Source organism: Phyllobates terribilis, unplaced genomic scaffold, assembly GCF_046119375.1.
Source record: "Phyllobates terribilis strain yellow unplaced genomic scaffold, ASM4611937v1 Scaffold_1__5_contigs__length_1240528914, whole genome shotgun sequence".
Classification (NCBI taxonomy): Eukaryota; Metazoa; Chordata; class Amphibia; order Anura; family Dendrobatidae; genus Phyllobates; species Phyllobates terribilis.
In genome coordinates this window covers 152,108,380-152,121,644 of record NW_027362761.1, presented here as the reverse complement: position 1 = coordinate 152,121,644, position 13,265 = coordinate 152,108,380, and the positions used below count along the sequence as shown (strand labels likewise).

The 13,265-nt window shown below is 37.4% G+C and overlaps 1 protein-coding gene across 43 annotated transcripts in view; it reads right to left on the bottom strand.

The window, feature by feature from the left end:
- Positions 1-13,265, bottom strand: part of PTPRD (protein tyrosine phosphatase receptor type D) — a 2,806,079-nt gene that overhangs the window by 71,258 nt on the left and 2,721,556 nt on the right. For 26 of the 43 annotated variants that reach the window (XM_073668359.1, XM_073668367.1, XM_073668350.1 and 23 more), the window contains 3 exons: positions 11,706-11,818; positions 5,585-5,626; positions 5,032-5,129 (listed from right to left, as the gene is read on the bottom strand). In XM_073668359.1, the coding sequence (XP_073524460.1) occupies positions 5,032-5,129; positions 5,585-5,626; positions 11,706-11,818 (253 nt within the window). The remainder of the gene's footprint in view (positions 1-5,031; positions 5,130-5,584; positions 5,627-11,705; positions 11,819-13,265) is intronic. The other 17 variants (XM_073668498.1, XM_073668544.1, XM_073668512.1 and 14 more) reach the window with 1 other exon arrangement.

Here is a 13,265-nt window from a genome sequence, read left to right as displayed (position 1 = left end):
ACCAAAGTGGTGACGTGTTTCTATTATACTTGTTCCACTCCTTATTTTGGTTTACAAATACTGATGTAAAATACTGACCACATACTGAACGTGTGAACGTGGCCCAAGGGGGGATATAAAAATTTCAACTGTGAGCTGAGCCATGATGAAGTATTTGTGTAATAACAATAAATTTGGGGGGCAGATTATATGATATATATAACCACTGCAAGGAAATGAATTGTATTTACTGTCCCATATTCAGTAAGGAAATCTAGTCAGAATGTGGCTGCTGCTACATAAATAAGGTTTGCCCAGAAAGTTTTCAGTATTTATAAGAAATATAACGTTCATCTTTGATTGGCAATCCATTTTTAGCTATGCAGTCGAGAACTCCAAATTGAATACATTTTCAAGGAAATCTACAAAGCAGCATGCAATTGAAATCAGCGACACTAAGAATATATAGAGGCAGAGAATTATGGAATAAGCATCTCCCGACAGAGTATCACAAAGTCATGTTTTCATTTTTCAAAGCTAGTCAGCTTGCATCACTCATCACTGGATATGTCGAACAGCGAGCAACAGCAACAAATCTGTAAAAGGTCATATATTTGAATTTGAGTAAGACTGTTTAGCCGGGCAATAATGAAAAAGTCAATGGGACATATAAATACTATTTCTAGTGTGCCTTGTATTTCCAGAACTCGGAATAAAGTCTGTGTGGTTCTGTATTCTTGTTGCAATGTCTATGATCATGCACATGTACAAATTCTTCTACAGAACATAGAAATACTTCTACAGACTTTAATATATATAAACTTTAATATGTATAAATATGCTTAGCTACAAAAAAAATGATAGAAGAAACCCAAATATAATTGAGATCTATACTTGTCTTTGGATCTAGCCATGACAACCAGGATACAATCAAGCGTTCACAAAATGCATAGGACCCCATAGGGGCTATAACTCTCAGACCCTACTGTCAGTGCACCATCCTACTAAATATCACCCTGATACAAAGCAATGAAACTGTGACGTGATGATGTCATTATCCTCCCAGCTCTTTTCATATATGTAACAGCCATTTCAGGAATACTGTAAAATCCATACTCTGTCAAGCAACACAAAGATGATGTATACGTCCGGCCATTACTACATTTCATGTTACGCTTTTTCCAAAGGCAAAGGCCATTTTACACCAGTGAAGTTCTGTTCACAGCCATCCCACTTCTCTAGATCTGACACATGATGGACAATAGGAACACTTGATATATCTACTGACATAATGTGATCTGTCGGGTTCGGCTAAAGTGTCCATCGTTTTGAAGACTTACTGACCTTGCTTTTATGGGAGCATATCTCCATAATATGGCTTTGGAAGGTCACAATTTTTTTTTAAACATAATTTGAAATTTGAGGCAAAGAGAACTTCAATTTATCATCATGGAGTGCTGTATTATATCATGTGTATATACAAAAACCCAAAGAGATGAACTCGAATATAAGTTGGAATGCATGCAACCTGTTCACTAAACAGACAAAACCTACGATAAAAACAAAATGAGCAAATACCCTGCAGTAAATAAATAGCAATAGTGCATGAAAATAATATAGGGTACATAGTTAATGTTATTTTTATCAAAAAAGTGTAAAAGCCACCCCATCGCATCAAGGTGACCCTATTCGGGATGGTCCTGACCTCTAGCATTAAAACCTTACCATATGTCAAATTACGTGAATATGAATAAGGGTTGAGCAAAACAGAGATCCCGATTAATGGACATCCAGCCATGGGGAGCTATATAAACACAATGTCTAGCGCTAAGAAATTTGATAGGGTTTTAATGCTAGAGGTTAGGACTGTCCCGAATAGGGTCGCCTTGACGCGGTGGGATGTCTTTTATGTTTATTTTTATCAAAATCACATTAACTAAGTACCCTATGCTATTTATTTCTATACTGCAGGATATTTGCACATTTTGTTTTCATCTTAGGTTTTTTCATGTGTATATACAGTATCATGGGAATGAGGGGTGGACTCACAATCATAACACATTTTTAAAAAGAACATATAGAGTTACAAATGTTCTGTAACTGATCAGTAATCAATTATTATTGCCAGAATAAGTTATGTCTACCTATCCATGCCCCTGATTGGAGGCCCATATAATGAAATGCTTATATAGTGGAATCCAACTATGAGGTCCAGGTGCTCTCACCAGGATATCACAAGGGTAGTCATTATGAGACAATCTCTTTAAGTTAATATGTTGTCTGTGCTTTTATCATAATGCATTAACAAAGCAATTTTATGAAATTCCATGAAATATATTTTTTAAGAATACAGCATGCCCCAAAAACCTGGTAGAGAATTATAATCTGGATTCAGAAAAATCAACAAGGACAATTAGTGCAAATATATAGTGTAGAACATTAAAAAGGGGAAAGCTATCAACTGGCATTGGAGCTACACAGAGAAGGCTTCATGCCACCACTGTATTTAATCAACTGTTTAAAGGGGTGTTTCACAACTAAGACACTGATGACCTATCTCAGTATCAATCAGCTGTTAAAAGCTTCGGCAGTGGCCATATGTAAACTGTAGTGGAGCAGGACAGCACAGCTCTGTCAGCTCTTTAGTGGCTGCCGATACTGCAGATTCCATTCAAATGAATAAGAGCTTAGCTGCAGGACTCGGTAGAAGTCACTAAACCCTTGAAGGAACTATGCTGTCCAACTATACAACTGTTTACATCCGGCTGCTGAAAACAGCTGATCGGTGGGGGTGTTAGATCTCATGTTGATGACCTATCCCATGGTGGTCAAATAGGTCATCTCATGGATAGGTCATCAATATCACAGTAGTAAAACACTGCTTTAATCCTGAACATACAATCAGTGAAGTAAAATAGGAGGAAGACAAATGAGGATTAAAAATTGCTAGAAGAGCCATGCACAAATTTCAACCCCAGTGCACTTATCATCGCTTAGAATAACGGGACTGTGGCCCCTTCCCTACACAACATCACTCTTGAACAGGCAATGGGTCATGAAATTCAGCACAACCCTGATCAAGTGCTAAGGCTAGCAGAACAAGGCATAAATTCCTATTAGCCAAAACTCTGTTTAATAATCACCCCATAGTGGCTAGATAATGTAAAGTGGCTCCTTTCATGCAAAGCGAATGAGCAGTAACCTAAATAGTGTAGGTCTGCTACGTTATCAGCATAGTGCACCACCCTCGTCAATTTCAAACCTTAGGTTTCACATATTCGTGAAATGGATCATGCTAGGATCAGACGTCCTGGCCCGTCAGCTGGGTCTCCCAACCTGTGCTATCTGCCGGGTCTTCCGATCTGAGCATAGTCCGTGTTTCTTGGATGTGTGAAACCAGCCTTACACGCTCTTCCAATACATAGCAGCACTTAGCAGTCAACTCTCTCTTTTTTATTACCAACGTAATCATCCCATTGTGGAGAAAAACTTGGTTATATCATTAAAATACTATTCCTGAAAATCAAGTTTGTATCAAAAGACACAGAAGTGTTCTGTGCTGCTACTAACACAATAAAAGCTGATAATGTGTAAGAAACCTGCAATTTAATTTTGCTAGTAGCTACATACTTGTGATTATTAAGATAAATGACAGAATGATACTAGTAAGTTTATATCACATTAGGGACACTAATGTAATTAGCAAATCGATGGGAATGTAATGAATGAATTAAGCTTAATGGTAATCGCAGTAATGCATTTTGCTCATCACACTGTAATAGCACAAGTAGAAGGAGAAAGCCCTTAAAATGATAATAAAAGTTAAAGGTTGCCTCTTGCACACAAATAAACATACCATGAGCAATTTACTTTATCTCCATATAACAACATGCAGCAACATTCATTTGTGACTTTATTTTTACTTTTATATATTTAGTTGGTGATTAAGCAACCTATCTAAAGCTAGTCATACACAGGAGGGGGCCAACTTTTCCCTGTTGTGCTAGTCATACACAGAAGCCAATAGGGGGCCAACTATTCCCTGTTGGCAGATTTTTGGGGTAAGAGGGGTCGGGCAATTGAATTTCAATTTGTTTTTCTTCTTTTCGGCAGGAGATGGCATTTTTCTGGAAGTCACTTATTCTTCTCTCCACAATGAAATAAACATTGTTTATAAAAGAATGGGAAGAAATAGCATTTGGAGAAAATGAATGGTCGGTTGACAGTTATTTTAAGTGTTTGTTAGTTATCCTCCCTAGTACTTAAAGGTGTTGTAGGGGCGAAAGGTGCTCCTCACCTGGGGTTTGGATTCTGCAAAAATAACAAAATAATCACCTGCTCACCTGCTGTCACCCTCTACGCCACTCCATGATCTAGCCTGGCACCAGAAGTGATGACTCTGCCTTTCAACCAGCCACATAGACCACTGCGGCTTGTGATAAACTGCAGCGGTCAAGTCACCTGACAGCAGAAAATCCTGTTACAAACCACAGCAACCATGTGGCTTGCTGAATTGTGGGATCATCATTTCACCTATGCTGGATCCAGGGAGGTGATAGCAGGTTAATATGATTGATGTAGGGTTTTTCTGCAGGATCCACCAACCAGGTAATGAGTACCTTTTAAAAGGACAACCAAGATAAACATGACAAATGTGAGACTTTTTCAGTGCTTACCAGGAATTATGATTTAGTGTTCAGCTGATCATCCTTATTCAAGGAACATCATAAAATTTTGGAGAAAACCCACAACATAAGTTGAGTAAGAACATTTAGTTCAAAACGTGTAGGTTTCTATCCTATCACGTCTTTATGTCTGTCTGTAGGCCAATTTTATGTGGAATGAATAAAAGAAGATATGTAGTGATTTTAAAGAATCGTGGGATTGAGTTGTGGATTATCTCCTTAAACCTCGTTAAGAGCTATACTGTCTTCAAGACAGATATACAAGCTAAAATCAGAGGCCTGCAGTCAACATTAATCTTACTACAGAGGTATATTATAATTGATCCTCCAATGTTATAAATCATGTCAAGAAATATCAAATTAATACCTCATATTCTTGAGAAAACTTCAGGTTGTCGTTAGCTTTCAACCTTTCAATGTGATCAGCAAGCTCCAGAATGGGAATAGGTGGGTGGCTGGCCATGCCTGTAAAGGAAGAAGGAAGACAAATGAAGTGGTTGCTTCTCAGATACTCGTATGATGTACAGTTAAAAAGAGCAGAATGATTATTAATGTGCAGGTAGTAAAGATGCTGTATGTGAGAAGCAAGCAGATAAGTTTGGTTACTCGAAGCTGAACATGCTTTGGAGGGATGAGCTTTGATGCATGAGTAGTCACCAAGCATATTCCCAAAGCCAACTCGCCTAGTGTGAAGGACATTATTGTGCAATGAATCATGATGTTAGCTAGGGAAAGGAAAGTGATCACAGTTAGAGCACAGGTAGAGACATCTACGGTTTCAAACCCTTTGTTCTGTACTGTATGAAATGGAAATAGTGTAAGGGATGAGAAAGTAGTGAACTAAATAGAAAATGAAAGGCTCCTAAAAGAAAAAGAAACCACAAATTGAAAGAAAAAGGACATAATGAAGGAAAACTAACTTGAAGAATGGAGGTTAACAGGGTAACCGGCAACACCTGAACCTGAAAAGGAAATGGGGGGTATAAATAAACAATGAATTATGTCATGAAATTCAATGGGTAGCCCAAATCATTTGACCCCAAAGCATAAGGAAGTAGTGAAGCAAATAGTTTGGGTGACCCATAAAATGACAATCGGATACCAAGTGAAGAATGTTTTATGGAATGACCAATATGATTTCTGAAAAACAGATTATCCACCCAAAATAGAATAAGTAAAGGACATCAACGTGCAAAACATTGGAATATATGTAGCATGCACTGTAATTTTGCAGTAATAGTTGCTTTTGGGGGGTGAGGGGTAGCGGTAATGCAATTGGGGGCATCAAAAATGTTTTCACTATCAGTAGATTGCAGTGAGAGGGGTTATGGTGCTGTCTGTTACAGCTAATTTTTCTCTTAAAAATGTCCCCTGAAAAATGCCTACAATCTACCCTAGGTGTAAACATCTTTGTCTTATAAAGACACCTGCAAAGAATAGAAGGACAAACACAGAAATGGGGTAACTATTTCAACCTGCCAGCTGCAAACATTTCCTGCCTGCCTTAAAATCGCAGTGTAACCTTCCCGAACGTCCGAGACACTCCACACGCATTTTGCTGACCAAGCATTATGTAACATGCATTCAGCAATATCTAAATTTGTAAATGATTTTCGTTCCTAACACATATTGTGATCAATTTGTGGAGAACCATATACTGGACACACAGCTGGCTTGTAGATCTGAATAAGCATACCCCATACTATTATTCAGGACTGGAAAGGAAACACAATGAACTTAGGGAGCTTAAGCTGGAATTTTTGGTAGATCAGCCTTGGTACGTGTAACATTTGGTACAATAAAACTGCTTTGTTCCCATTTGAGGGGTTTATGGCTGTTTTATTAAAGAGAAGAAATTGTAATCTGAAATGAAGCCTTCAACAAATGTGTAAAGCTGTGCAAGTCTAGAAAAAGTGTTATCACTCTCCAACCTTTAAGTACAGTTGGAAAAAGAGTCCATCAAGATCAACCTAATGACTTTGGGGAACATTTTGGGTGCCATTGCTGAAATGAATGACAATGTCAAGTTTTAGGTCCAGATCAAGCACCCCTATGGATGGGAGTGAGTAGTCAACAAAAGACAGTAAGACTTTTTAAAAAAAATGGTGGTTGATCAATGTGAAGGATAAAAGAGAACTTGTACAGCAAAAGTAAAAGACAAAGACGTTTAGACCTTTTCTAGCGAATCGTGGGAGAGAGTAATTATCATATAAGGACTGAGTGGTGGTTTGACTAGAGAGGGAGGACACAGAGCCAATCAGTGAGGCGTAGGGGACTGAATTACTGTTCACAGCTGTAAAAAGTAAAAGCCAATTGAAGATGGTGAGCCAATTAGTAGTAGCAATAGTATACATTCAATACATCTGCACATATACAAGCTAAAAGATGTACATTCACAGACACATGTACATAATATAGTGACTTAGTAATACCAAAAAGTGCAGAACAGAAAACAAAGAACATACAGAATGAGGAGAACTGAAGAACAAAGGATTTGTCTACTAAGTTCATAAGGAAAATGAGACATACTGTACAAGCGGTCAGAAAAGCTTGGACTACCATATTTATTTCTACCAAGTGGGTGTACAGTAATTCTTGGTAAAAGTCACCAACACGCCTTTGGTGGTAGTTTGTTTCCTAAGAGAACAAAGGAATTATGGCTTGAAATACAATGTGCCAGATCCTTCGCTCTATTGATGTCATCTGTCAGGGAAAAATTAGGAAGCCCGGAAGCACAAGGTTCCATGGTGGCAGTTGCAAATGGCCAAGATTTTATAGGAGGTCCAGCAGCTTCTCTGCCAAATAAGATGTAGCTTAAAGAGGTTGTCTGGTCCAAATCGATTAGTCTGCAATCACTCTGTGTGACTGCAGACTAATGAATCCCCCGAGCACACACACTTGTATGGAGCGAGGCCACGCCCACTAGATGGCTTCTGCCCAGGAGTATGTATAACGCATACACACCCTCCGTTCCAGGGTCGGAAACCAGCGAATTCCCGCAGTGCACAGTGTGTGCTGGGGGATTCATAAGTCTGCAGTCACACAGAGTGACTGCAGACTTATCAATTTGGACCGGACAACCCCTTTAATATACACCTACCCCACTGACTACTTCTCGGATCTTATAAAATCTACATGTACTAGGAAATGAGTGTGTGAACAGTGCACAAACAAGACAGAATACAATAAAGGAAGTGTGATTGGTATATACTATTGTGCACTAAATGAGGGACTACATGGAAACATCTCTAAAATAGCTCAGGCTGCCTACAGTTTTATACAATTAGTATCATGTGCAAGACTAAAAATTAAACAATCTTCAGTGTAGTAGGGGCTAAATGTATCACCAAAGATGTTCAAGCAAGTATAGCCAAAATGTTACGAAAATGTAGTGGCAAAATACATTATGTGGGATCACTTAGAAAAGAGGTTTTTAATAGACTTTAGGCGGCGGTTAGTGATAATGCATACAGCCAGCTCCTCCCATTCATTTGTGGCAGAGCCAGGCACAGCCACAGAAATGTGTTAAGTCCCCCATACACGTTAGACAAATGTCGGATGAACCCACCGATGAGGAATAGATCAGCCGATGCGATAATATGTAGGGCAGCCTCGGACAATTTATTGTACAGGAGATGTTGATCTGGTATGTCTGATTTCACACTGCATATTCATTTGTTTGCCCGGAAAAACATATCATTGCCTTAAAAATTAATCAAAAATCTCTAAGCAAGTGTAGTGTACAGGTTATCATTTATTAGACTTGTCTTAGTATAATTCTATAATGTGTATAATATTATTCTATTCTAGAATTCTAGGTTATTTTTACCAGTTTAATATAACGTATTATTTCCGAAGCACCAGCAACATTCTTTTTGGGGGTCACTTTTTTTTTTTTTTTTTAATAAAGTGATTACTTCACTTGCCTGATTGATATATTTTTGGAATGAACAGACATATTACCCTCTGTGTCAGGTCATTCAGTGCCTTTTAATAACCTGCTGTGTCAGTAAAGATGTTTAATGAAAAGACAGACCGTCTCACCCACTGAAATATTGATGTAGCCTAATTAGTTATTCTCTCCTAATTAATAAACATGGGAAAGTGCTGAATTTATAGATACTCATACATATGGGCTGATTACTTAAGGATTTATACTAGATGTTAAAGCAAACATCTCGAAGTTTCATTGATTAACTAAAAGCTTTCCAGTGGTTTGCAATAAGCCATGCTGTAAATTCAGGATACTGTTCATATGAGGCTGCCAATGACAGCCAGTACGTTCCAAGTCATAAGGCCTAATTTACTATTGCATTTGTGCCTATTTTTTGTCTAATTTTTAGTGTTTTTACACCTCTCTTTTCTTCTTTTTTTCTTTACTCTTTTTCCCATCCATTTGGGCCATCACAGTGGCTCAGTGGTTAGCACTGCAGCCTTGCAGCTCTGGGGTCCTGGGTTCAAATCCCACCAAGGACAACATCTGCAAAGAGTTAGTATGATCCACCCATGCTTGCATGGGTTTCCTCCAGTTTCCTCCCACACTCCAAAGACATACTGATAGGGAATGTAGATTGTGAGCCCCAATGGGGACAGTACCCATAATGTCTGTAAATTGTCTGAATTGTAATGTGCTGCAGAATATGTTGGCACTATATAAATAAAAAGATTATTATTTGGTTTAAAAAGCACTGAAAGAATTGACATGCCGCAGTTTTGAAAAACACTTTGAGGCTACGTTCCCAAGATGAACGTAGCCTGTGAGTTTTTGATGTTGCAGATTTTCTCTCTCATTTCTGCACCTATTAAGTAAGTTAGGTTATTTGCATTTTTTTCATTGCGTATTTTAAGTGTTTTTTTACATGCCTTTTTATCACATTTTTGAAGCTGCGTTTTTTGTCTCTTTTTGGTATGTCATGTTTTAAATAAAGCTGCTTTGTTTTTGATACTTCCTGGTATTTGGCTTTGACAAAACTTTATTGATACAGTCATTTGCAGATTCCACGCTTTTTCGATTCGTTTCCACAACGCACTAAAAACGCATGTGTGTCTATTGCCTGTGGATTTTCCGCATCTAATGCAAGTCTATGAGGAAAATCTGCATATAAACCTCAGTGTACCCGCAAGAGAAATTGACATGTTGTGAATATGAAACACGAACGCAGGTCAAAAAAAAAAAAAACACTGGTCATGAGATTTCTATAAATCCCATCCACTTTGCTAGAATTGTAAGAAGCTGTGTTTTTGAAGCAGCGAAAAAAATCACCAAAAACTCATCGTGGGAACGCAGCCTGAAAGTTCAAATCTGCAAGGAAAAAATAAGCAGCATATGTATAAGATTTTAGAAATCTCATTCACTTTACTGGTACTGTAAATTGTAGTGCAGTAGTGTTATTCTTAAAAAAACGCGTGGAAAAAAACATGGCAAAAGCGCAGTGTGCGAACAAGCCCCAGGACTTCATATCCAGCTTGTCTCTTTAAAGGGGTTGTCCACTACTTGGCAACCCCTTCTCAATCCCTTTGCTTCCCCCTAGTAAAATAATGACACTTATACTCACATCCAGTGATGGTGCCACTCGAGCGGTGTCGGCACCGGCTCTCCCGGGGATCCTATGACATTGTTATCTCATGCAACCCTGTGGCCAATCAGCAGCCACTTCCCTCTCACCACCTTTGAACAAATTACATACATCAGAAGGAAGAGAGCAGCAGCTCTCACTTCCTCTGAATGTATTTGATTTGTCCTAGGTGGGGACAGTGAAGCTAGTACTGATTGGCCACAGGGATTGAGTGACATAACAATATCATGCAATCCCTGGGAGAGTCAGTGCCAACACTGCTGGAACCATGCTGGTTTTATTATTTTACATAGGTAAAACATAGGGATTGAGAAGGGGTTGTCCGAGTAGTGGACAACCCCATTAAGGAGGACCTGTACTTGTGCTAACTATTTTACTCTACTCTAACCTGACTTTTCCTAAAATCATTAATTTACTATTGGCAGACAACCCATAACCACATTTTTCTTCCTTTCTATGCTACATTGTAATCTTTGAAATGAACTGTAGAAAACCTTGCCATACTTGTACAATGATGAAGATATTCATTCTTTCTTTAGAGTAAATTAATATGAATTTATCTGTCACATGTAATTATTTAATTTTGTTGTTTGAGGTTTACATGTAATATTACAGGGAATACATGATATATGAAGAAATTTTGATAGATTAGTCTTATACATATGCAAAGATACCAAATATATTTTCTTATCATCTCTATTAATGGGAGAAAAGGGGGATGATCCAAGTTATTTCTTTAAACTTTTTTTTAGTCCCCCTAGGGAACCTGCGATTGTCAGATTGCCTTTTCTATATACAGCACTGCCATGGTTTTGCAGTATATAGCTAAAATCATGATCCTCTATGCACTTTTATGCACTTTTTATACTGCCATGTGACTTAGTAGAAAAATGACTCTTCAGCTGTTTTTCATTGGTGCCATGTACTTTTCCAGCCTTTTGTTAACCCTGTCCCAACTTTTTTGAGATGTGTTGCTTCCATCAATTTCTACATGAGCTAGTTTTTTATATGTAATGGAGAAATATCTAAAATTCATCTACTGTTCTATGTTCTGTTGTGAATAATATATGGCTATAAGAGATTTCCAAATCATTGTATTCTTGTTTTCATTATACCTTGCACAGTGTCCTCACTTTTTTGGAATTGGGGTTATATTATAATATATAATATGCATCATTTGATACGAGCTACAACTTGCAATAAGTACGGTAACAGAACACAGCTAATCTAAAGACAATAAGTAGATAGGGTAAAAAGTCTAAAAAATAAAAAAAGGTCTTACAATAATACAGTAGATGTAATGATGTTTTGCATCGCTGGTACAGTATGTCTCATCATACAAATCATTGATTATGATCTGAGGAGCGCATTCCTACCGGTATATTAATAATTACACCTCATTGATTTACAGCAAATATGAATCTCTGTTAAATTAGTTAATAATGGAGACAATCACACTTCTCACCTGGTGTTTGAAAATTAAGACGCCTGAGTTCTACCGGATCAGTGGGATGATGCGATGGGATTTCTTTATTGTTAGGTAAGCTGCTCTTTCTGGAATCAGACTCAGTCCTCTTCCTGTAGATGAAAAGGATAATAATGTCATTGCTGTAGACTATGTTCCAGATGTTATAATGATAGCATGAAATGCAATCAAACGGGATACAGGATACATCTACTGTTCAAAATGGAAATGTCCCATCTATGAATTAATGTACTAAGGCCAAAATTTGTAGAAAATTAGAGAAATTTTGGAAAGTTGATGGATTTCAAATTGGCCAAATATTATTACATCAGAAGTTAGAACAACAGACATAGTTATTTCTTTTACTTACAAATCAGAATTTTTGGCTGACTTGGACATTGTTGCAGTGACAACAGGAAGTGCAGCCATATCGGCTGGAAATTGATGAGTTTGTCCTATCGTTGCGAATTGGCATGCTGACAATATAAGGACACGTTCACACGTTCAGTATTTGGTCAGTATTTCACATCAGTATTTGTAAGTCAAAACCAGAAGTGGGGACGTGTTTCTATTATAATTTTCCTCTGATTGTTCCACTCCTGATTTTGCCTTACAGATATTGATATAAAATACTGAACGTGTGAATGTGGCCTTACAGATGATCATTAGTAGATGAGCTGGAGAAGGCAATTCAAAACTAATATGGCTGCACTTAATGTTTTCTCTAGCAAAGATAGCCACAATCAAAAATAAAATTCCAATATCTCTTTATTCAATTTTAGTATATGACTCTAACTTCAATTTTAACAATTTATATGACCAATTTTATGTTAAGGTTTTGAATCCTCATTACAAATTTTTCCATTTCTAGACATTAAATATAGAGGAAATATGAACAACATCTCAGTGGTTATCCCATTATCAGATCACTACTAAAATTGACTAAATGTAAAGTATATCTTTTTATATAAGGAAAAAAGTTTTAATGTTATGTGTGACTTATGCTAAAAACATGCAATTTTTTTTTTTTTATTTATTTGTTTTTATTTTAGTGCACTGGACAAAAGTGGTAGGGATGGTGAGCTTGTGGCTCTGTTATAATTTGTAACATTTTATTGCTCCTTTCCCATGTGTGGAACCAATAAAATGTTTGAAAAAAAAAAAAAATGACACATCGTGAATTATAAAAATGTTAACAATGCCCAAAAATAGTTACAAAAATAAGTTCTAACATGTAAGACGGTCTGCTAAAAGTCCTCAAAGGTGAAGACTGCTATTGTGATAGCCTTCTCCCTCCGGATACATCATCCATGCCTTCCTATAACATCAATTTGTTTTCAAAATGCGCTGAAAAATACATTTAGTGAATCTCAATGTGAATATCACATCATGACATTTCCCAGCTATTAGTATATGCTCTCTATGCCACTTTAGCTTAAAATGTATAACGGATGCCAGTGGCAAATGTGTCAATTTTTGTTAAGAGACCATTGACACAGAGACAGATGGAGCCCTACAAGTGCATATTAGCTCATTTATGTGTTGTCAGCTCGCTGCGGA